This window comes from Myodes glareolus, chromosome 4 (genome assembly GCF_982192425.1).
Source record: "Myodes glareolus chromosome 4, mMyoGla1.1, whole genome shotgun sequence".
Classification (NCBI taxonomy): Eukaryota; Metazoa; Chordata; class Mammalia; order Rodentia; family Cricetidae; genus Myodes; species Myodes glareolus.
Genome location: NC_142029.1, coordinates 34,353,454 through 34,376,441, shown reverse-complemented (window position 1 = coordinate 34,376,441; position 22,988 = coordinate 34,353,454). Strand labels below are relative to the sequence as shown.

The window sequence follows — 22,988 nt, the reverse complement described above, 5'->3', positions numbered from 1 at the left end:
TTTTTAACACTTATTTGGCTTTTTTGGGGGGGCGGGGGGGCGTTCAAGACAGGGTTTCTCTGTGTTGCTTTGGAGCCAGTCCTGGAAATTGCTCTTGTAGCCCAAGCTGGCCTTGAACTCACAGAGATCTGCCTGCCTCTACCTCCCGAGTTGCTGGGATTAAAGGTATGCACCACCACTGCCCGGCTTAACATTTGTTTGTTTGTGTGTCCCTCAGCATACTCGTGGAGGTCAAAGGATGACTTAGTTTTCAGGAGTCTGTTTTCTCCTTCTACCATGTGAGTCCCAGGGATGAAATTCAAGTCATCAGGCAGCAAATACCTTTACCCCGAACCACCTTTCAGGCCACATGTACCGGTTTTTTTATCAGTCCTTTTTCCTTTCACTCTTGTCTCCCTTTCCTTCTCCTGGCCCCAGTCCTTGCTGTCTCTTAGCCTAGACTTTGAGCTTTGCTTACTCTGCTTCCCCACCACACCCTTTCTAGCTGAATCTGCCTCTTCTGACCACCCACAGTTATCTTGGAACTTCTGCAGCACTAATTGTCAGGCCCACGGATTTAGGCTGCTAACTATGTATTGCCTTGGTTTTTAAAAGTAGCTCTATGCCATGTTTCATTTTCTCAATTAGATGGTATTCATCGTTCTCTTAGATCTCAGGGAACACAAAGCCACTTAAGTTTGCCTGCTGTGGAGTTGGGGGTTGGGGTTGTAGTGGATTATTATTGTAAGGCTGCTGAGCTCCCAGAAATGAACTACAGCTGGGACTCAGATCTTAGAAAGATGCCCACCCCTGTGCCAGCCTTCTGAATCTGTGGCTTTCTTGGGTTCTCTTTGGCTCTTTTCTGTGCCTCCTCTCCACTCTAGGATATTACTTTCTTTTAATAGTGGAAATTATATTCAGTCTGTGGCAAAGAAAAGAAAAAGACTTATACAAATGATTATGCTATGGTAAGCTAAGTGTTGATAAAAATATGAACAAAGTAGTGATGTTCCTCTATGATGTTCCTGTGTGTGTACTGTGTGTGTAGATAATGTGTGCAGTTTATGATTTCATTTATATAACCCAACCCCTCTCCCATTCTCTCTCTCTCTCTCTCTCTCTCTCTCTCTCTCTCTCTCTCTCTCTCTCTCTCTCGTTTGTTGTTGGTTGTTTTATTTTTCGAGACAAGGTGTCTCTGAGTCTTGACTGTTCTGTGTCCTGGAACTAACTCTGTAAACAAGGCTGGCCTTTTTTCACCCCAAGCCAGGGTTTCTCTGTATAACCTGCCTTGGAACTTACTTTATAGACCAGACTGACCTCAGACTCACAGAGCTCCCTATCTCTGCCTCCCGAGTGCTGGGAAAGGTGTGCACTACCACGCCAATTTCATTTCTTCTATTTTTAACATTTATCTTTGTCATCCAATTCTGCTAGTAATTGCAAGTGTTACGTGGTTTAGAATATAGTAACATCTCAGTTACTTACATGAACTAGTTACTTAAAAATAAACTTTAAAGATAATAGTAACTTTATTAGCTAACTTTTGTTTTTTTATTTTTTATTTTTAGCTTGCTTTTTTATTAAGTACTTGAGTCTATATTAGGTACTGTTTAAAGTGGTTTATGTATGTTAATTCATTTAATTAGTTAACATACCAACCCTGTATGTAGTTCAGTACTTTCTAAAAGTCATAAAGCTTACAATTGATATTCTCCTCCTAAGACGGGTTCAGTGTGTTACTTAGGCTGGCCTAGAAGTCCTAGGATTAAGTCATCCTCCTGAGTAGCACAAGGTAGCACATATGTGAAATCCTTTTAAAAATTGTGTTACATCTTTTTTTTTCTTCAGTAAATACCTATTATATGCTTCTTCTGATCTTATTAGTTGGAATATGGATTTTTATCTATATATCTTATCTATTTTTGGTTTTTCATGATTGAGTTTCTCTGTGTAGCCCCGGATGTCCTAGAACTCACCCAGTAGACCAGACTAACCTCAAACTCAGAGATCCACCTGCCTCAGCCTCCCAAGTGCTGGGATTAAAGGTGTGCACCACCATTGCTACCACTACCATGCAACAGGTTTGATTTTTGGTTTTGTTTTGGTGTTGTTGAGATTTTTTTCTTTATTTTTCATCATGTGTTTATGTGTGCATTTGAATGCAGTGCCCTTGGAGGTTGTTGGATCCCCTAGAGCTGATAGGAGGTTGGGAACTGTCCGACATGGGTGCTGAGAATCAAGCTCAGGTTGTCTGCAAGAGTAGCATGTGCTCTTAATCACTGAACCATCATCACTCCAACCCCTTGGCATAGTATTTTAATATTCTGTTTTGCATAATACTTTTACTGTAGTATGCATTTACCTTCTGGGGTGTTAAGGTTTTTGTAAATATATTCAATTCCTTTTCCCCTTTCATTTACTTTGTTTTTCCTTCTGGCTGTAGCTTGTTCTCAGTCACTTTGATTTAGCTAGCTTCTGTTAATGTGAAGTATTAGTGACATGAAAACCAGGATTGAAATCGAATGTTTTATAGATGTAGTTAGAGATTATGGGGAAATAGGGAGTCTAAGGCCTTGTTCAAATCTTACATCCACTGAGAAGTATATGCTCTTAGGCAGGCTTTCTGAGCCTCAGATTATTTTTTGCAAATTTCATAGGATATTAGTATTATGCAGTATTATTAGATAAGGTATTGCTGTGTATTACATTTTATATTATGTACTACTATTCCTGTGTCGCTGTTAAAGAAATTCGCATATAAAATGTATGCAAATGAAATGTAGTCCTTTTTTTCTTAATTATTTTGAAGTCTGGCACATGGTCCTGTATCAATCTGAGAGGCTCAAATAAAGAAATGAACCTTCGGTCTAGTGAGATGGTGTACACACATCGTATACACACACTAATAACAAATACAATTCGGAAGTGTTTCCCCATGATATAATTAAATACAGCCAGTTTCACTCTCCCACTTAAAAATAATAGTTACACTTGTGGTAGTTTTAGGTGTAGCTTGAGCTTCTGTCTGGGTCCTTACTAAGCTCTCGCAACCTTGTTTCCTTTCCCATTGACCTTTTATTTCTGTGCGGGCCTCATGAGTTAGGGAAATGTCCTTTAACCTCCTCCTAAAGAACCTTGCCAAAGCAGACCTCATACCATACTTCTTGGCCTAAAGCCACAATTTCTGAGACTTCCCTCCTTTCGTCAGTTCTGCTTTCTTCAGCTCTCACCAGGCCTCAATATCCATTTGTTTTTCTTTCCACCTCCACTCCCTCCCACTTCTTCCCAGAAACCGTCCGCGCTAACTCTATGCTTCTCATTATTTTAGCCATTTCACACGGTTTGACGTTGTTATATGTGACTGTTTTTTAAGTTATCTGAACCAATGTATAAAAACATAAAAGGTATACATATCATCATGATATTGTGGTAGGTGTATATACTTACATGTATTACTTAATGTCCAAATAAGGTTAAACTCATCTCTTCAGACATTTATCATTTTCTAATGGCGAACACTGTCAAAATCTCTTCTTTTGCCATTTAAAAATGTATTATGCATTTTTAATCTGTGGTTACACCATTTTGCCACAGCACATCAAGACTCCTTCATCTTATGTAACTATAATTTAATGCCTGTTGATCAATTTTTCTCTATCCTCACCCCCAACTATAATTTTCAAGACTATATTATAGTGAGGTTTTTGTTTGTTTTTGTTTTATTTTGCTTTTGAGAAAGGGTTTCCCTGGGTAGCCCTGGCTGTCCTGAGATTTGTTCTATAGACCAGGCTGGTCTTGAACTCTGAGATTCACCTGCCTTTTCCTCTAAATGTTGGAATTAAACAAATGTACCACCACTCCCAGTTTATATTAAGTTTTGTGGGGGTTTTTTGTTTTGTTTTATTTTGTTTTGTTTTTCATGACAAGGTTTCTCTGTCTAACAGTTCTGGCTGTCCTGGAACTTGCTTTGTAGACCAGGTTGGCCTCGAACTCAGAGATCCACTTGCCTCTAACTCCCTAGTGCTGGGATTAAAGGCATGTGCCACCACCGCCCGGTGTATAGTAAGTTTTTTAATCACTTAGAATGAGCTCTTCTATTTCAGTGTCACAAGAAATTTTCCCTTTGAGCTAGAGATTTTGTGCTTTTGTCTTGAAACTTCCAGTGTACACCTATAAATACCACATCTTACTGACCCCACTTACTCCAGTTAGGCACTGAATTCTTTTCTCTAATGCCATAAGGCATCAAGGTATAGTACATAAATTCTAGTCTTATGCCTTTTATAACATGTATAATAACTGCCTCTGTGCCTGGGAAGATGGCCCAGAGTGTAAAAGCACTTATACCAAACCTGGCAATCTGAGTTCAATTCCTGACATCTACATGGTGGGAGAAGAGACCTGACTGCTAAAAGTTGTCCTCTGAGCTCCACAAACGTTCTGTGTCGTGTGTACATTCACACATAATAACGACTGCTTCCACTTCTTAACCTGAAAATTAATTTGCAATAGCAAAGCTTCCTGTGTACCCAGACTCTAAAATTAAAGTAATAATCATTGGTGTCTCCTAAAAGTCAAAAGTATGCTGTATGTCTGAGGTATTCCTACCAGCTGAGGCCCAAGGCACTTGAATGACGCCAAATAGTGCTCAGGATTGTTGATTTTCAAGGAGACAAGAGACCAGGTGGTTGAGAGAGGCAGAAAAGGCCTCAGAAAGACCAGATTTGAGCTGGACTTAAATTGTGAGGCATTTGGATGGAATGGAGAAATTTGGTGATGGGTTGGGAGCTTGTTGCAGAGATGCACCCCCTTTCTGGGAAACAGGGTGACAGTGAACTTGGAAGATCCTTGAGAAAGCCAGGCTAGTGATCCTTAGTTCAAGGAGGTGGAATGTCACCAAAATCACCTGACGCAAGAACGTTCTTAAGAGCAGGGGTGTGGCGGGAAAAAGAGTGCTTCCGTGGCCGGGCTGCAGGAAGCAGAGAACTGGAGCAGAGCCAGCCGCCTGCTTGCAGCCTTGGAAGGAGCTTTGTGAGGCTGCCTCCTAACTGCCAGATCCTGGACCCTTGCCGAGGAAGGGGCAAGGGCTGGAGATAAGGATGCTAGTGTGTTGCTGTTGCTTGTTTTTCGATTAATTTTTAAAGATGTGGAGCTTTAGAGGTTGTTTCTTTTGGTATTTCCTTAGGGGAAAAAATCCCCAATCTGGCCTGAGTCTCAGTTTAATACTCTCATGACTGGGAGCTTGGGAGATTATATGATCACGCACATTTGAATAAGATTTTGCTATTGCTTTTATAGATTATGAAATATTTTCTTCTCTAGAATTATTTTTTGTGTGTGTGAGTGTGGGGTGTGTTCTCATATTCATTTTGTAGTTCTGAGGAGTGAATCTACTGCCTCACTAATGCTAAACATGCAGACTATGCCTAACCTCTGAGTCTCTTTCCAGGCCTGTTGGGTAGGTCAGGATTCTTGTTCTGTTCTTTCTATCAACACTTCATTATTTTCTGAGTGTGATGTGTGCAGTTCAGAAATCAGAGACATTTGTTTCTTCATGTGCAGAATTAAAATGCAAAAGATAGCCTTTACAAATGAATGAGCAAACATGATACAAAGTTGAAAAGGTACCCCTGGGTGTGTAGTGAACACTGGGGTGTTATACTAGCTTTCCAGTTTCTCTCCCGTTTTTTTTTTTAATTTTATTTATTTATTTATTTATTTATTTATTTATTTATTTATTTATTTATTTAAAGACTAGTCAAGTACAGTAGTGAGAACAGGGTAATCAATTGTTATACAATTGTGAACAATTGCTAACAATTGTCATAAATGGCTGACTGTGAACAATCAACTGAAAGAACTCACTACCTTCGGACCAGCCTTCTCTCCTGTTCTTATGGAACTTTCCAGAGTTATTCTAAATTTATTTATTTTTAAAAGTTCGGTATTTAGAGTTGGGAGGACCAGAAGGACTTCTAGTGACCCTTTACGATTTCTCTCTGTGTGGATGTGATGGCTCATGCCTGTAATCCCAGCACTGAGGAGGTGAAGGCAGAAGGATCAGGAGTTCAAGGCCATCCTAGTTATGTTGGAATTTCTGGCCAGCAGGAGCTACGTGAGAATCTGTCTTAAAAGACTCGGGGGAGATTTTCTTGTACCAAAGAAAATATGTCAAATTTAAGGGACAGATGTTAATAAATAATAAATCTTTCCTAGAATATGACCTGAAATTATCTTTGAGCTCTGGTGATACCTGTTTCCCAGAGGTCCCTTTCTTAAATCCCAATTTCCTTTCTCCGCACTGCCTCCTTTCTTGAGACAGAGTCTCACTATATAGTTCTGGCTCTTCGAAACTGGATATATAGCCATGGCTATCCTTTAGACTGGTGACAATTCTCCTGCCTCTGCCTTCCCAGTGTTGGATTTGCAGGTGTATGCAACCACCACTCCCAGGCTTTTTTTCCCCCATAGGAGAAAAAGTGTTAGGTGGTAAATGAATTCCTCTTTAGACCGAATAGGAAGAAAACAGGCTTATTGAGCATGTTACAAACAGGTTTATCGAGTACGCTGCAAGGAGTAACAGGCTGGGCAGTAACAAATGTACTGCCTGCAACTTAAATTATCTTAGTAAGAGACCGTGACTGAGTGTGGTGGCTCACTCCTCACAGCTATATTCCCAGGGCTTAGCAAGCTGAGCTAAAGAGTCACTTTGCTGAAATTTTTGTGTCTACGTAGCATGAGTCAGCTTTCATGGTTTTCCTTTCTGCTCGTATATTATTCATCTTGGCTCTGATAAGTGCAAGTCAATATTGTGTTTTTCTTTTTTTTAAGGTTTAGCTAAATGGTGTTTAAGATCATGCTTTAAATCTAGAAAGATGTGAGCCCCTGAAATCTGGGGACATGAACCAATCTTAGAACCTGGGCTTAGTAGTAAAAGGTCTTCGCAGTGTTTGCCATGGACATGGGGGTATAGATTGCCAGACCAGTGCCACCTTTTGACTCTTGTCTGGTGCAGGAAAACTGAGAGGTGATGATTGACTTGTCCAGAGCCACAAAGCCGGTTATGGCCATAGATCGGCTGACCCTAGTTCAAGAGCAGAAGTTGGCAGGCCCTTTCTTTCTTTTCTTTTTAGAGTGTTATTTTCTCTCTCTCTCTCTCTCTTTCTCTCTCTCTCTCTCTCTCTCTGTGTGTGTGTGTGTGTGTGTGTGTGTCAGGGTGGCTTAATATTCTGGCCAAATTCATCTATATTATCTTACAATTAATGCAGGTAATAGTATACATACCTATAATCTCAGAATTTAGGAGGTGGAGGCAGGAGGATCAGGCCATGTGAGACCTTGTCTCAAAAAGCAAAAATTTAAAAAAACAAAACAAAACAAACAAACAAAAAAACAGATCAACAAGACTGCCCACCAGGTGTTGTGGTACATGCCTGTAATCTGTGAATTCGGGAGACAGAGACAGGAGAATCACTCTAAGCTGAGAGCTAGCCTGGTCTATATAGCTAATTGCAGGTCAGCCAGAGCCACATAATGAAGTCTTTTTTCTTTGCTCCCTCAAAAAACAATGTGTGTTTGTTTTACAATCACTGACTGGGAAACTTTATGGTTTTTGTTTTTGCTTGAGACAGTGCCTTATACAGTCCAAGCTGACCTTAAAATGCTAAGATTACTGGTATGCACCACCACACCCAGCTTTATTTGGGAAATCATCATATAAAAATACCCAAAGAATATTTTTGTAGCCATATCTTGGTTTATTTTGGTTTTAGCAATCTCTGAAAGTATTTTCTTCCATGCTTTACCGAAAACCTTATCTGATTAAATTGTCTAAAATTTATGGGACATCTTTCCTTCTGAATATTCAGATGCCTCACTAACTGTTAACCAGCCTCCAAGTGTTGCTGATCACAGTTGTACACTCACTCAAGCACCTTTTGTTGAAGACAGTTTTTCTTGGTACAGTTTTCACATAAGGGAACACTGTTTTGTGAACAGGTTTTCATATGAGCAGTGACACACTTCTTAATCTTTACTATGGCATAATTGTTGACACAGTGTTGCTAGGAGATGGGGTTTTGCTTACCTGTGAGGGAGGAGGAGAAGCAGAATCAAATTTGCTTTGCTGCTTGATCAAACTTGGCTGGACACCACTTTTGTGAATTCAGAGATGGCAACAGTGTGTGTGTCAAAAAAAAAAAAGAAAGAAAGAAAGAAAGAAAGAAAGAAAAAAGAAAGATGAATATTCTGGCAGTGCTTAACTTACCCTTAAGGAACAGTTGAGTATCTAAGTCTGAGTCTTGTTTGTGCCTTATCTTGGAGCTTTGTGATATTCTAAAGTCTAGTTTGAGAAACATTTCTGATGTGGGGAGAGAGAAGAGTGTTTTGTGTAATTTCTCCAAGACCTTTCCTCTCATTCCCACAGCCCTTTCCTCTCTGTGTCCTGCTAGTCCAGTCCTCCTCCCATAACACATGAAACGGAGTAGGCCTTTAATAAATAAGTGAAGTTGAAAAATGACAGGATTTAACAATTCAGGCTCCATCCCAAAATAAAGAAAAAAAATAAAAAAGTTTTTAAGTCCAAGAAACTCAGAAGGGATAGAGCTGAGCTAACATACTACTTCTGCTCACTATATGAAAGTCAGCTTACTCTCAGTGTGATTTCTTATAGATCTAGCCTAGTTTTAGAGTTTCTGTAAGTAGTTCAATGCCTGTTAACTTGGTAGATTAAGAACATTCTTCCAAAAGAATGAGTTAGTCATAGCTATACCTCCTTAGAGGAATGGGAGTACAGACAAATAACCCTAAGATTACTCCACTATGCGTTTGCAATACATTCACCAATTTTTTTGATGGCTGAGCACTATTTTGTTTTATTCATAGGGTAACTGGTAGAGGCTTATAAAGTTAACCAGGGGTAAGAAAAATATGAACATTGGGCGCCGATACTGAGCATGCTAAGGGTGTGCCTGTTTTAGCTTCATCTCTGGTTCTCAGGGTGGCTTCCTGTCTCACCTTGTTTCTCATCTGTTGTCATGACTCCACCAAGAAGATGGGAGGGGTCACTGGAAGGTGGGAGCTGGTTTGCAGCAGTGAGCCAGGATAGGAAGTATGTTACTCACATGGGAGCCCCAGAGTCTCTCAGGTTCAAATTGAAACTGCTTTTGAAGTGGTGTGAGTAACTTGTTAAATTGTTTTCTTATAATAGTCACTGAAATGATCTGGCAGCTTTCTGCTATAAGGTTGACCTCTGTAACCCGCGTCTAATTAAATCTCTTCTTTGTTCTGGCCCAAACAAGTTTGTTGGACTAACTAGTAACTTCAGACTCTTCTTATGCTTCTGGGATCTACAGACTTCAATTTTAACAGCTCAACTGGACGGGAACAGTGGGAAAATGTACTGGGCTATGTCTTTAATTTTTTTCTAATTTTTTGTTTGTTTTAGTTTGTATATGTGTTGGGGAAGGTACACACATGCATGTGGGATCATACGACAACTTTCAGCTGATTTTCTTCTACCATGTGCGTTCAGGGAATCAAACTCAAATGGTCAGGTTTGAGGCATATGCCTTTACCAGCTCACCCATCTTGCGGGCTCCCTTTTTTACTTTTTAAATAGCTTCCTATTTTAAAATGATGTAAGGAGTTCCAGGCCAGCCAGGGGATACATAGTAGTACCTGCTCAAACAAACAGAAGTCCCTGCAAATTGGGTGTGTACATTTTTATTTAATCTCAGCCCTTGTGAGGCAGAGGCAGGCAGATCTCTATGAGTTCAAGACTAGACTGAACTACATAACAAGTTCTAAGTCAACCAGGGATACATAGTGTCAAAAATAAAATAATGAAGGAGAAACACCCAAAAATTGCTGTCATGTAAAGTTAAAAGGTTAATATTTCAATAATCTTGATAACTGTGTATTAAGTGACTTTGGGAGTATTAGTTACAACTTTGAAGTTAATTATATTTACTGCATTTTAGTTCTTAATGTGTGTCTTGCTTTATTCTAGGTGTTAAGGATAACAAAGTCCTTGTCTGACCATAGTTAGAGTTCAGTGATAGAATAGCCAATGAAGCAGCAAATATACTATATAATGTAAATATATTATATATAGTACACAATGTAAATATGTTATGCAATGCCTGAAATACAGCAAAACAAAAAACAAACAAACAAAAAAACCAGTAAGGGACCTGTGAGGGTTGCTGTTTTGTAAGAAGTAATCAGGAACAATTTTCAACAATCAGCTGACATTTAAACAAAGACCTAAGAAAGAGAACAAGTCATTTAGCTGCCTGAGTATAGAGTGTTAAAGGTAAAGGAGCAGTTAGGTACAAAGGCACTGGGGAAGAAGTGCGCCTGGTTTGCTGGAGGAAGGGCGATAAGATCAGAATTGCTGGAGCTTTTTGAGTTAAGAGGTGAATTGTTGGGGGTGAGTGAGGGCTTAGGATAATCTTTTGAGTCCTGTAAACCACTGTAAGATCATTTGGCTTTTCTTTTTATGGAATTTTATATGGTTAGAAATTATAAGTAGTGTAAATTAATGCTGTTAGTTATGTTCATACAAAAACATGTACATGAATCTTCAGAGTCACCTTATTTATAATAGTCAAGATGTGGGATTGAGTGTTAGAGGTATGGTTTTGTGGTAGGGTTCTTGGATAGCATGCACAAGGTCTCATGTTTGATTTCCAGAACTCCACACACACACAAAATAAATAAATAAATAATAAATGTGGTCATTTCAGGTGACTATCAACAGCTGAATATTGATGGTACATATACAATATTACTATGAACTATAGTAGAGAACAAAGTACTAATGAAGTAACTTGGATGAATTCCTAGGGATTTATATTTGATGATAAAAACTAGTTTCAAAGATACTTATGATCCAACTTCTTTTTTTATTATTTTTATTGTTTTGAAACAATCTATGTAACCCTAGATGCTCTAGAACTATGTAGACTAAGCTGGCCCTAAGCAGGTAGAAATCATCCAATTTCTGCTTCTGGAATGCTGGGATTACAAGCAAGAGCCACCACAACCAAAATTTTAGAAACTGATCAGATCACCAGTGCTGGGTGTAGGAGAGGTCAGTGGGTGTGACTGTAAAGGGGCAACATGAGGAACCCTGTGTGTGGAAACTGCATCTTGACAGTGCTGGGAAATGCATGGGTTTGTGCTGGTGAAAAACTAGACTATAATCATACAGAAACTACAACACTGGCCAATGATTCTAGCGTATTTCTAGCTAGCTCTTAACAGTTTAAATTAACCCATTTCTATCAATCTGTATATTGCCACAAGAATGTGGCCTACCGGTAAGGTTCCTAAGCATGTCCTTCTCCTTTGGCAGCTACATGGTGTCTCCCTGACTCCACCCATATATCTCTGTTTGGATTGCCTGCCTGGCTTTATTCTGCCCTTTAGGCCGAAGCAACTTTATTCATCAACCAATAAAGCAACACATGTACAGAAGGACATCCCACATCGGGACAAGAACATGGAGGCGGGAGTTTATGGAGGCTGTAGAGGAGGGCCACTTACTGGCTTACTCATGATGGCTTGCTCAGCCTGCTTTTAATAGAACCTAGTCCCACCAGTCCAGGGAAGCACCATCCACAGTGGGCTGGGCCTTCACTATTAATCACCAATAAAGAAAATGTCCTACAACTGGATCTTAGAGAGCTATTTTTCTCAATTGAGGATCCCTCCTTTCAGATGACTCTAGCCTTTGCCAAGTTGACATAAAACTAGCCAGCACACCATTGGTCAGTGCCTTGCTCAGCCATCATCAGAGAAGGTTCTTCTTACAGTAGATGGGAACTAATACAGAGATTCACAGCTGGTCCACGTGCAGAGGGTTAGAGGCATTGGAACACTCAGTCCTAAATATCTTCATTAAATCCCTCCCCTCAGGGCTGAGGGAGCTATGCAGAAGAGGAGGCAGAAAAGTTGTAAGAGCCAGAGTGGGTGGATGACACCAAGGAAACAGTGTTTTCTAGACACAACAGGACTGACTCATGTATGAACTCACAGAGACTGTGGCAGCATGCGCAGGTTCCACAGCCTGGATACCAGAACTAAGTAAGAGGGAGAAGTGGACAGAAGCTCTCGTTCCTAACTAATAAGAAGCTGTCTCCAAACTGACAACCACTTGCAAAGGAAAAACCAGTTTTCTACAATGGAGTTTCACTGGGTATACAAACCACACTTGAGGGTAGACTTTGGGCCAAGGAGTAGAAGACCAACACAAAACGAACTCATTGACGTTTTTTTGTAGGGTTTTTGTTGTTTTATTGTTTTTGTTTTTTATTTTTTGTTTTATCTCATGTTGCCTTGTTTGGGTATTTTTCTTTGTTTTGTTTTAATATTGCTGGTCTTTTGCTTGTATGCTTTAGTTCCTGATTTTGTGTTTTTATGGGTTTTGTGTGTGTGAGTGTTTCTTGTGTTTTTTCCTTTCTTTTGTTTTTGTTTTTTTGTTTTGGTTTGGTTTGGGTTTGGGTTTGGGTTTGTTCCCACCCGACCCCCAAGATAGGGGGGTGTCTCTGTGTAGCTCTAGCTGTCCTGGAACTAGCTCTGTAGACCAAGGCCTGCCTGCCTCTGCTTCCCAAGTGCTGGGATTAAAGGAGTGTGCCACCACTGCCCTACTGCTTTTTCCTCTTCATTATCATCATCATTGTCATCATTCTAGTTTGTTTACTTTTTTATTTGCTCATTTGTTTTCTAAAGAGAGGAAGCCAGTGTGGAGTTGGATGGATGGAGAACTGGAATGAGATGGGGGATGGAAAATTGATCAGAATATAGAAAACGAAAGTCATTAAATTTAACTTGATAACAAAGATTAATATCTAGCTAAATTAAAGACTTCTTTAAAAAAAAATTAGGCCACTAGACTAGGGAGGTGGCTGAGAAGGTAAAGTGCCTGCCCCATCCCAGCATGAAGATCTGAGTTCAGATTCCTATAACACACATATAAAGGTGGGATTGTGGCGCGTGCCTGTAAATATCCTCCTACACCCACTGCTTGGCAATGGAAGTTCATTGGTCAGCCAGTGTAGGTGAATTATTGAACTTCAGTAGGGTCCAGGTTTTGTTTTGTTTAGAGACTGTCCCATAAATAAAAAGATGGAAACATATCCCACATCAACCTTTGGCCTTGACATGCATGCGCATGCATACCTGCAGATGGATTTATATCCCTACTAACAAGCCTGTATACCACACACAGGAAAGGTGATGTGTTTTGCAAAAATGAGCAATAGGTTATCCAAAGAAATAGGAATGCCATTTGTAAATGAACATGTAAAACGATGCATAACCTTGTCATACTTTAACAAAATGTACATTAAAGCCATGGTGAAATACCATTTCATATATTCCAGAATGCCAAAAATTAAAGGTCTGATCATACTAAACATAAACAAAGAAGAAGAACAACATGAATTGTCATGTATGGAATCTTTTAGAAATGTAAATTGGCATAGTCACTTTGAACATAGTTTGGTCTTGCCTAATAAAGCTGAGTGTCTTAGTTAGGGTTTCTATTGTTGTGAAGAGACACCATGACCATGGCAAGTCTTATAAAAGAATACATTAATTGGGGGGCTTACAGTTCAGAGGTTCGGTCCATTATCATCATGGTGGGACATGGTGGTATACAGGCAGACATGGTGCTGGAGAAGGAACTGAGAATTCTACATACCTGCAGGCATTGGGAAGTGGTCTGTCACAGTGAACATGGCTTGAGCATGTATGAGACCTCCACAGTGACACACTTTCTCCAATAAGATCACACCTACTCCAGTAAGGACACACCTCCTAATATTGCCACTCCTTTGGGTGGCCATTTTTTTTTCAAACCACTACAATAAGCAAGTTCCCTTTCCCCAGCAATTTCATTCCTAGATTTGAACCAAAGAGGAATTGTACATCTGTACCAGGAAATAAGTAGATTATTTATCATAGCAAAGAAATAGAGGGAGAAGCTGCTAGGAGCTTAGATGTTCAGAGGAAGGAATAGTATGTTGCCATGAGATTGAAATAAGTGTAACTCTAAGCATCAACCCCAAACAGTGGTAAATGTAAAAAAGAAAGTCAATCCTAAGAGGACTTATTTATATAAGGTGTAATATAAAGGAAAAACAAAAACTGCTAAGGATTTATACATGCAAACTCTAGGGAGCAAAAGAATCATTGATAATTCAGTATACTATCTCCTTTGGAGGAGAGATACATCTAAATTGACTGAGGTACTGGGAATGTCTCAGTGCTCAGTGTGTTTGTGAATGTTCATTTTATTTCTTTTTTCTTTCTTTTTTTTATATTTTTTTTAATTTTATTTATCTTTTAATATTCTGTCTGTGTGTATGCCTGCAGGCCAGAAGAGGGCACCAGACCTCATTACAGATGGTTGTGAGCCACCATGTGGTTGCTGGGAATTGAACTCAGGACCTTTGGAAGAGCAGGCAATGCTCTTAACCTCTGAGCCATCTCTCCAGCCCCTTATTTCTTTTTTCTTTTGGTCAGGATTACCTTCTTTTTAATTGATTTTATTGAGCTGTATATTTTTCTCCTCTCTCCTCCCTTCTTCCCCTCTCCCCTTCAACCTTCTTCCATAATGCTCACGCTCCCAGTTTACTCAGGAGATCTTGTCTTTTTCAACTTCCCTTGTAGGTTAGATACATGTATGTCTCCCTTAGGGTCCTTTTTGTTGTCTAGGTTCTCTGGGATTGTGAGTTGTTGGCTGGTTTTTCTTTGTCTAATGTCTAAAAGCCACTTATGCGTTAATACATATTATATTTGTCTTTCTGGGTCTGGGTTACCTCACTCAAAATGATGTTTTATAGATCCATTTGCCTGCAAATTTCAAGATGTCATTATTTTTTTCTGCTGTGTAGTACTCCACTGTGTAAATGTACCATATTTTCCTTATCCATTCTTCAGTCGAGGGGCATTTAGGTTGTTTCCAGATTCTGGCTATGACAAACAACACTGCTATGAATATATTTGAGTACATGTCCTTGTATGCACAATTGAGCATCCTTTGGATATATACCCAAAAGTGGTATTGCTGAGTTTTAAGGTAGGTTGTTTCCTAATTTTCTGAGAAATCGCCACACTGACATCCAAAGGGGCTGTACCAGCTTGCACTTCCACCAGCAATGCAGAAGTGTTCCCTTTACCCCACAACCTCTCCAGCATAAGTTGTCATCTGTGTTTTTGATCTTGGCCATTCTTACAGGTGTAAAATGGAATCTCAGAGTTGTTTTGATTTGCATTTCTGTGATGACTAAGAATGTTGAGCATTTTCTTAAGTGTCTTTCAGCCATTTTAGATTCCTCTGTTGAGAATTCTCTGTTTAGGTCTGTACTCCATTTTTTTTATTGGATTATTTGTTCTTTTGATGACCAGTTTCTTGAGTTCTTTGTATATGTTGGAGATCAGACCTCTGTCTGATATAGGGTTGGTGAAGATCTTTTCCCATTCTGTAGGCTGTCATTTTGTCTTGTTGACCGTGTCCTTTGCTTTACAGAAGCTTTTCAGTTTCAGGAGGTTCCATTTATTAATTGTTTCTCTCAGTGTCTGTGCGCTACGTGCTACTGGGGTTATATTTAGGAAGTGGTTCCTGTGCCAATGTGTTCAAGTGTACTTCCCACTTCTCTTCTATGAGGTTCAATGTGGTTGGTTTTATGTTGAGGTCTTTGATCCATTTGGACTTGAGTTTTGTGCATGGTGATAAATAAGAATCTGTTTTCATTTGTCTACATGTTGATATCCAGTTATGCCAGCCCCATTTGTTAAATATACTTTCTTTTTTTCCATTTTATATTTTTTGCTTCTTTGTCAAGAATCAGGTGTTCGAAGGTGTGTGGATTGATATCCGGGTCTTCTATTCGGTTCCATTGGTCTTCCTGTGTGTTTTTATTCCAATATCAGGCTGTTTTCGGTACTGTAGCTCTGTAGTAGAGTTTGAAGTCAGGGATTGTGATGCCTCCAGAACCTTTATTGTACAGGATTATTTTGGCTATCCTGGGTTTTTTATTCGTAAAGTAGTATCGTAAATCTTAGGATATATTTTTCTTTGGGACAAGGAAAAGCAATATATTGAAGTAAACTGTTTATATGTATCGTATTCCAAATCTGTAAACCCTGTGTGTCATGTAATATTACATTTTCCAATAATATCTTGTTTCTTGCCATGTGCACAAGAATGTGTATGCCCCCACTGCCCAGCTTACTATATTTTTTAAATGGGTTTTATTAAGGCACATTTAAAATTTTTGTTGTTGTTGTTGTTGTTTTCAAGACAGGGTTTCTCTGTAGCTTTGAGGCCTGTCCTAGAACTAGCTCTTATAGACCAGGCTGGCCTCTAACTCACAAAGATCTGCCTGCCTTTGCCTCCCAAGTGCTGGGATTAAAGGCGTGTGTCACCACTGCCAGGCCATTTAAAATTTTTTTATTGGGTATCCAAACATTAAAAAATAATGGAAGCTAAATAATTATCTTGTGTGGTGTGTGTGGTATATGTGTGTGTTGCATGCAAGTGTGCGCACGAACACCAGGAATTGAACCTAGGACCTCACACACAGCAAGTGTACTATCACTGAGGCACATTCCTAGCCTTCCTTTGTAGTTTTTTTTTTTTTTAATTTCTGAGACCATCTCACTAAATTATCTAGCTTGTTTTGAACACAGCCTATCGTCTATCAGGTAGACCTCGAACTTGTGTCCCTGTGTGACCCTCTCAATGACTGAAGTTACAGGTCTGTGCCCACAGGCCCAGCTAGCAAAATTGTCAGTCTGTTACCTGCCTCAAATAATCATGTTACTGACATTTTTATGAAAGGACTATTTTTCAAAGCCATCTTATTTTAAATAATTTTCCCCATAAAATTATTCATCACCTCCTTCAACATTACATTTTATGGTTAATATATTTGAAAGTTCAGGGAACTTATCAGAAATGCAAATCATGGGCTCTCACCAGACCTATGTTTATACTTGACTAGTCAATCAGGAAACTGGGGTAAGGCTCTGGAATCTGGATCTTGACAAGTGTGGCTGCATTCTGATAAACTCAATGCTGAGACCTTTTGGAGGGGAGTGTGTACAGCATTCACAAGGCCCTGAGTAGACAACTAAAAAAAAAAAATGGAAACAAACCATTGTCTAAAAGTTGGAAGTGGGAGTTGCTTAGCAATAATAATCTGCTGAAAACCAAACAATAACAACAACAAACAATCCAGGCATCATAGCACACTCCTATAACCTCAGCATGTAGGAGTCTAAAGAATGAGGCACACCAACTCGTGCTACAGGAAATACAGAAATACCTGCTACCCAGGGGAACTGCCATTAAACAAGGGTATGCCAGGCCTGTCTTCAACAGTTACACAAAATGCCTACAATGAAACATCAAAAATGAATGCTGCCCATTTACTTATCGTTAGACCTAGGGAAGTTGCTAGTAAAATTAGCGGCTGTAGGGCCCTTTGGGTGAATCTTACTTTCTATACACGAGACAAAAAGATCTTTAATGTTTGTAAAGGAAGATATACCAGCTAAAATATCAAGCTGAGAACTCTTGGAAGAAAAGGTAGCAAAGGATACAGATCAGACCTTGACCTACTGTTCATTTCACAGCCAAGAAAAATTTAGGCAAATCACTAGTATAAGCACTGACTCTTATATCCTTATGAACATTTTACATGATGGTCCAAGTACACTGACAGAAAATTTGAAGTATTTGATTGCCTGTTTTCCGTTTTTGTTCTGGCATTTTTCAGTATCCTTTCCTATAGAGTAGTCCTGTTGTGTCTAAGGGATAACCACTATGCCTAACTCTATTGTTAGGTAGAGCCACACTGACCAAATGAAGAGCCTTCCCTGTGGTCAGGTCTTATTGATTATTCTGCCAACTATTGGGTGACACATCCCAGTGTGTTTTAAGAATTTGTTGGATCTCTTCATGATAAAGGTCTTGGAGAGAGCAGGGATACAAGGAACATATCTAAACATAATAAAGGCAATATACAGCAAGCCAAAAGCCAACATCAAACTAAATGGAGAGAAACTCACAGCGATCCCACTGAAATCAGAAACAAGACAAGGTTGTCCACTCTCTTCATAACTATTCAATATAGTTCTTAAGGTCCTAGCTAGAACAATAAGACAACCAAAGGAGATAAAGGGGATACAAATCAGAAAGAAAGAAGTCAAATTCTCACTATTTGCTGATGATATGATAGTTTACATAAGCAACCCCAAAAATTCTACCAAGGAACTTCTACAACTCATAAACACTTTCATTAATGTAGCAGGATACAAGATTAACTCAAAAAAAATCAGTAGCCCTCTTTTACACAGATGATAAATGGGCCGAGAGAGAAATCAGAGAAACATCATTCTTCACATTAGTCACAAGTAGGATAAAATATCTTGGAGTAACTTTAACCAAACAAGTGGAAGACTTGTATGACAAGAACTTTAAATCTTTGAAGAAAGAAATTGAAGAAGATACCAGAAAGTGGATAGATCTCCCATGCTCTTTAGGTAGAATTAACATAGTAAAAATGGCAATCTTATCAAAAGCAATCTACAGATTCAATGCAATGCCCATCAAAATCCCAGCAAAATTCTTCACAGACCTCAAAAGAACAGTACTCAACTTCATATGGAAAAGCAAAAACCTAGGATAGCCAAAACAATTCTGTACAATAAAAGAACTTCTGGAGGCATCACAATCCCTGACTTCAAACTCTACTACAGAGCTACAGTACCGAAAACAGCCTGGTATTGGAATAAAAACACACAGGAAGACCAATGGAACCGAATAGAAGACCCGGATATCAATCCACACACCTTCGAACACCTGATTCTTGACAAAGAAGCAAAAAATATAAAATGGAAAAAAAAGAAAGTATATTTAACAAATGGGGCTGGCATAACTGGATATCAACATGTAGACAAATGAAAACAGATTCTTATTTATCACCATGCACAAAACTCAAGTCCAAATGGATCAAAGACCTCAACATAAAACCAACCACATTGAACCTCATAGAAGAGAAGTGGGAAGTACACTTGAACACATTGGCACAGGAACCACTTCCTAAATATAACCCCAGTAGCACGTAGCGCACAGACACTGAGAGAAACAATTAATAAATGGAACCTCCTGAAACTGAAAAGCTTCTGTAAAGCAAAGGACACGGTCAACAAGACAAAATGACAGCCTACAGAATGGGAAAAGATCTTCACCAACCCTATATCAGACAGAGGTCTGATCTCCAACATATACAAAGAACTCAAGAAACTGGTCATCAAAAGAACAAATAATCCAATAAAAAAAATGGAGTACAGACCTAAACAGAGAATTCTCAACAGAGGAATCTAAAATGGCTGAAAGACACTTAAGAAAATGCTCAACATTCTTAGTCATCACAGAAATGCAAATCAAAACAACTCTGAGATTCCATTTTACACCTGTAAGAATGGCCAAGATCAAAAACACAGATGACAACTTATGCTGGAGAGGTTGTGGGGTAAAGGGAACACTTCTGCATTGCTGGTGGAAGTGCAAGCTGGTACAGCCCCTTTGGATGTCAGTGTGGCGATTTCTCAGAAAATTAGGAAACAACCTACCTTAAAACTCAGCAATACCACTTTTGGGTATATATCCAAAGGATGCTCAATTGTGCATACAAGGACATGTACTCAAATATATTCATAGCAGTGTTGTTTGTCATAGCCAGAATCTGGAAACAACCTAAATGCCCCTCGACTGAAGAATGGATAAGGAAAATATGGTACATTTACACAGTGGAGTACTACACAGCAGAAAAAAATAATGACATCTTGAAATTTGCAGGCAAGTGGATGGATCTATAAAACATCATTTTGAGTGAGGTAACCCAGGCCCAGAAAGACAATTATCACATGTACTCACTCATAAGTGGTTTTTAAACATAAAGCAAAGAAAACCAGCCTACAAATCACATTCCTAGAGAACCTAGACAACAATGAGGGCCCTAAGAGAGGCGTACATGTATCTAATCTACATGGGAAATAGAAAAAGACAAGATCTCTTGAGTAAATTGGGAGCATGGGTACCATGAGAAAGGGTTGAAGGGGAGGGGAGAGGCAAACAGGGGTGCAGAGATGTAGAGCTCAATAAAAATCAATTAAAAAAAAGAATTTGTTAGTTTGTTTGTTTATTTTTTCAAGAAAGGGTTTCTCTGTAGCTTTGGAGCCTGTCCTGGAACTAGTTCTTGTAGACCAGGCTGACTTCAAACTCAGAGATCCACCTGCCTCTGCCTCCCAAGTGCTGGGATTAAAGTAGTACTTAGGAGGCCAATACAGAAGGCTCACCTTGATTTCAAGGCTAGCTTGTTCTATGTAGTGAGTTCATGGTTAGCCTGGGCTGTATTGTGAGACCTTGTCTTAAAAAAAGAAAGAGAGAGAGAGAGACAGACAGACAGACAGAGACAGAGACAGACCGAGACAGACAGAGAAAGTCAGTCTTGAAGAAACAATCTAATAATAACAAAATAATATTTTCCTTTTAAGATATGTTTTAAGAATATTCCTTTGTTTTTATTTTCTGTGTGCCTTTGTCTGCATTATGTATGTGTATCGCATGTGTGCCAGTACCCTTGGAAGCCAGACGAGAGTACCAAATCCTCTGGAGCACAAGCAGTTTTGAGCCACCCCATGTAGATGCTGGGAACTGACCACAAACCCTCTACAGGAGGTGTTCTTAACTGCTGAGCCATCCTTTCCAGCTCCTAAAATAATCTTTTTGAAAACATATTTAAAATAAAAAATTTCCGAGAAACAAGAGACTACTCCTTCCCGTTAGGTACATGTTGCTATTTTCCTTTGTTGATATTGTGTCCCACTGCGCTCCTAAACAGTTTATAGTAAAACAAATGTTATCCATTAGGATAATTTGACATCACTGATAGAAATTATTTCTGGCAAAAATTATTTCCTATTGCCACTGAAATTCGGTTATCAGAAATTGTAATCCTATCAAGTAATTTATTGATTTTCATACTTCCCATTTCCATTGATTATTTTTCTACAGAGGCAAACTAGTAACGGCATGAATTATCTGAAGAGAAGAGTAGTGATGAAGAATGTATGACAATGGACCTGGCATTTCCCTTTCCCCAACAATAGATGATGCAACTAGATAAAACTTGGGTTTAAAAGGTTGTTTCTTCCCTCCACAGCTGTAAGAAGTAGACCGATCACGTGACTTCCTGCAGCGCGAGCCATGGCACTACCATTCCGGAAGGACTTAGGGGAGTATAAGGACCTGGATGAAGATGAGCTCCTTGGCAATCTGTCAGAAACAGAGCTGAAACAGCTTGAAACTGTCCTGGATGATCTCGACCCCGAGGTTGGTGCTAGCCGGAGAAGAGATAAGCAATAACTTTTCAGACTGCCAGCTTGCTTTCTCGTGGCTCTCCCCGTCCCCTTCACCCACTTTCTATCCAAATAAACTAGCATTTTTCTTCTTCAGGACCCCACATCTACCTCCATGTCTTATGACACAGATATTCTAAACTATCATTAAACATCTACACAATTTTTTTTCTCTACTACAATCTTGTCTCTGTGCAATTGAAAGTAGTAATAGCTAATTAGCTCTTTAGTCTATAATAATCTGTTTCTCTTCAGAGTTTCTGTACAAGGCTGGTACTAGTATACTGTGCCTCTAAAATGTTCTTAATGACTTAAACCTAATTATAATGGTTCTTGAGAAAGGTTGACCAAGTGGCATAAATTATTAGCTTGGAAGATGTAGATCTTAACACAGATGCTTCTTAAAACAATGTTCTTATCTGCCTGATAAACCCATCCTAGACTGCAAATACTATACATTAAAGTGCACTTAATATCCCTAGCCAACTAACATCATAATTTTGTCTAGCCTGTCTGAAATGTGCTCAGAACATTTAAATAAGCCTACATTTGAACAAAACCATCTAATGTAAAACCTAATTTGTAATAAAGTATTGAATACATGATGTAAGTTGTGTGCTATACTGAAAATGAAAATCAAAACGATTGTGTGGGTGCACTTCTACACCATCTTAGAGTTGAACCATTATTAAGTCAGGGACATTGTAGATGTACCCTTGTCTGTATTTGCCAAGTGGTTGTTATTTGTCTTATATGCTACAAAGCTAATGTGGAATCCTTTACCTTTGAAGTGTGACTCAAGGAGGAGCAGGTAGAAGGAAGAACCACAAGGTAGTGGTTATCTGCCATGCTTTACCTATCTTGTTTCTTAAAAGGCAGTGGCTTTATATGCCCTTTAAGAATTGAGGTATATGAGCTTTTAGGGAAAGGAGAGGTACTGGATATTAGGGCATAAAGCAACCTAAAATGTGCTTTATAAAATTGTTTTTGTTGCTAAGTGGTGTGTCCATACCATAGGGCAAGTCCTTTGACCATAATTACTATTACAAGGAAAACTCCTCATACCTAAGTCTGAGGGATTACTCAGGAGAACAGAGCTGTCAACAATATATTTGGCAGTTAGTCAATGAGACCAATTTAAATCAAATGGTTTAAAAACTAGAAAGCGTATAAGAGGCTGTCTAGCCTAGCGTTTTCAACTGGGCCAATGACTTTTGTGAGGGCCTGTCCTGTGTATTACAGAATGTTTAACAGTTCCTTGCCTCAGTAGGAGCAATCTCCATTGGGGAGCAGTCTTCAGGCTGTGAATATCCAGGGAGAGAAAACTATGGTGGACATTTGCACATCCTGTCTACATCTACACATGACCCAGAGGGAAGGTTTCGCCATTTCCTTCTGAGCCCCACTCCCAAGAAGAAGGGCTCACCATTTTTTCCCTGGGTCTAAGACTATGGGGTCCTTTACATGACCATGCCTATGTCAACAACCCACATTCACTCAAGACTTCCCTCACTTAGGACTTCCTCTGCTCCCTACACTAGGGTGTGTGCTCTATACTAAGCTTCATTCCC

General features: G+C 39.3%; 1 protein-coding gene across 3 annotated transcripts in view; it reads left to right on the top strand.

Annotated features, from left to right (window-relative positions):
* The window catches only part of Tmod3 (tropomodulin 3), a 66,333-nt gene that overhangs the window by 5,590 nt on the left and 37,755 nt on the right, over positions 1 to 22,988 (top strand). For all 3 annotated transcript variants that reach the window (XM_048423632.3, XM_048423630.3, XM_048423631.3), the window contains exon 2: positions 21,222 to 21,391. In XM_048423632.3, the coding sequence (XP_048279589.3) occupies positions 21,266 to 21,391 (126 nt within the window). In that variant the 5' untranslated portion in view covers positions 21,222 to 21,265. The remainder of the gene's footprint in view (positions 1 to 21,221; positions 21,392 to 22,988) is intronic.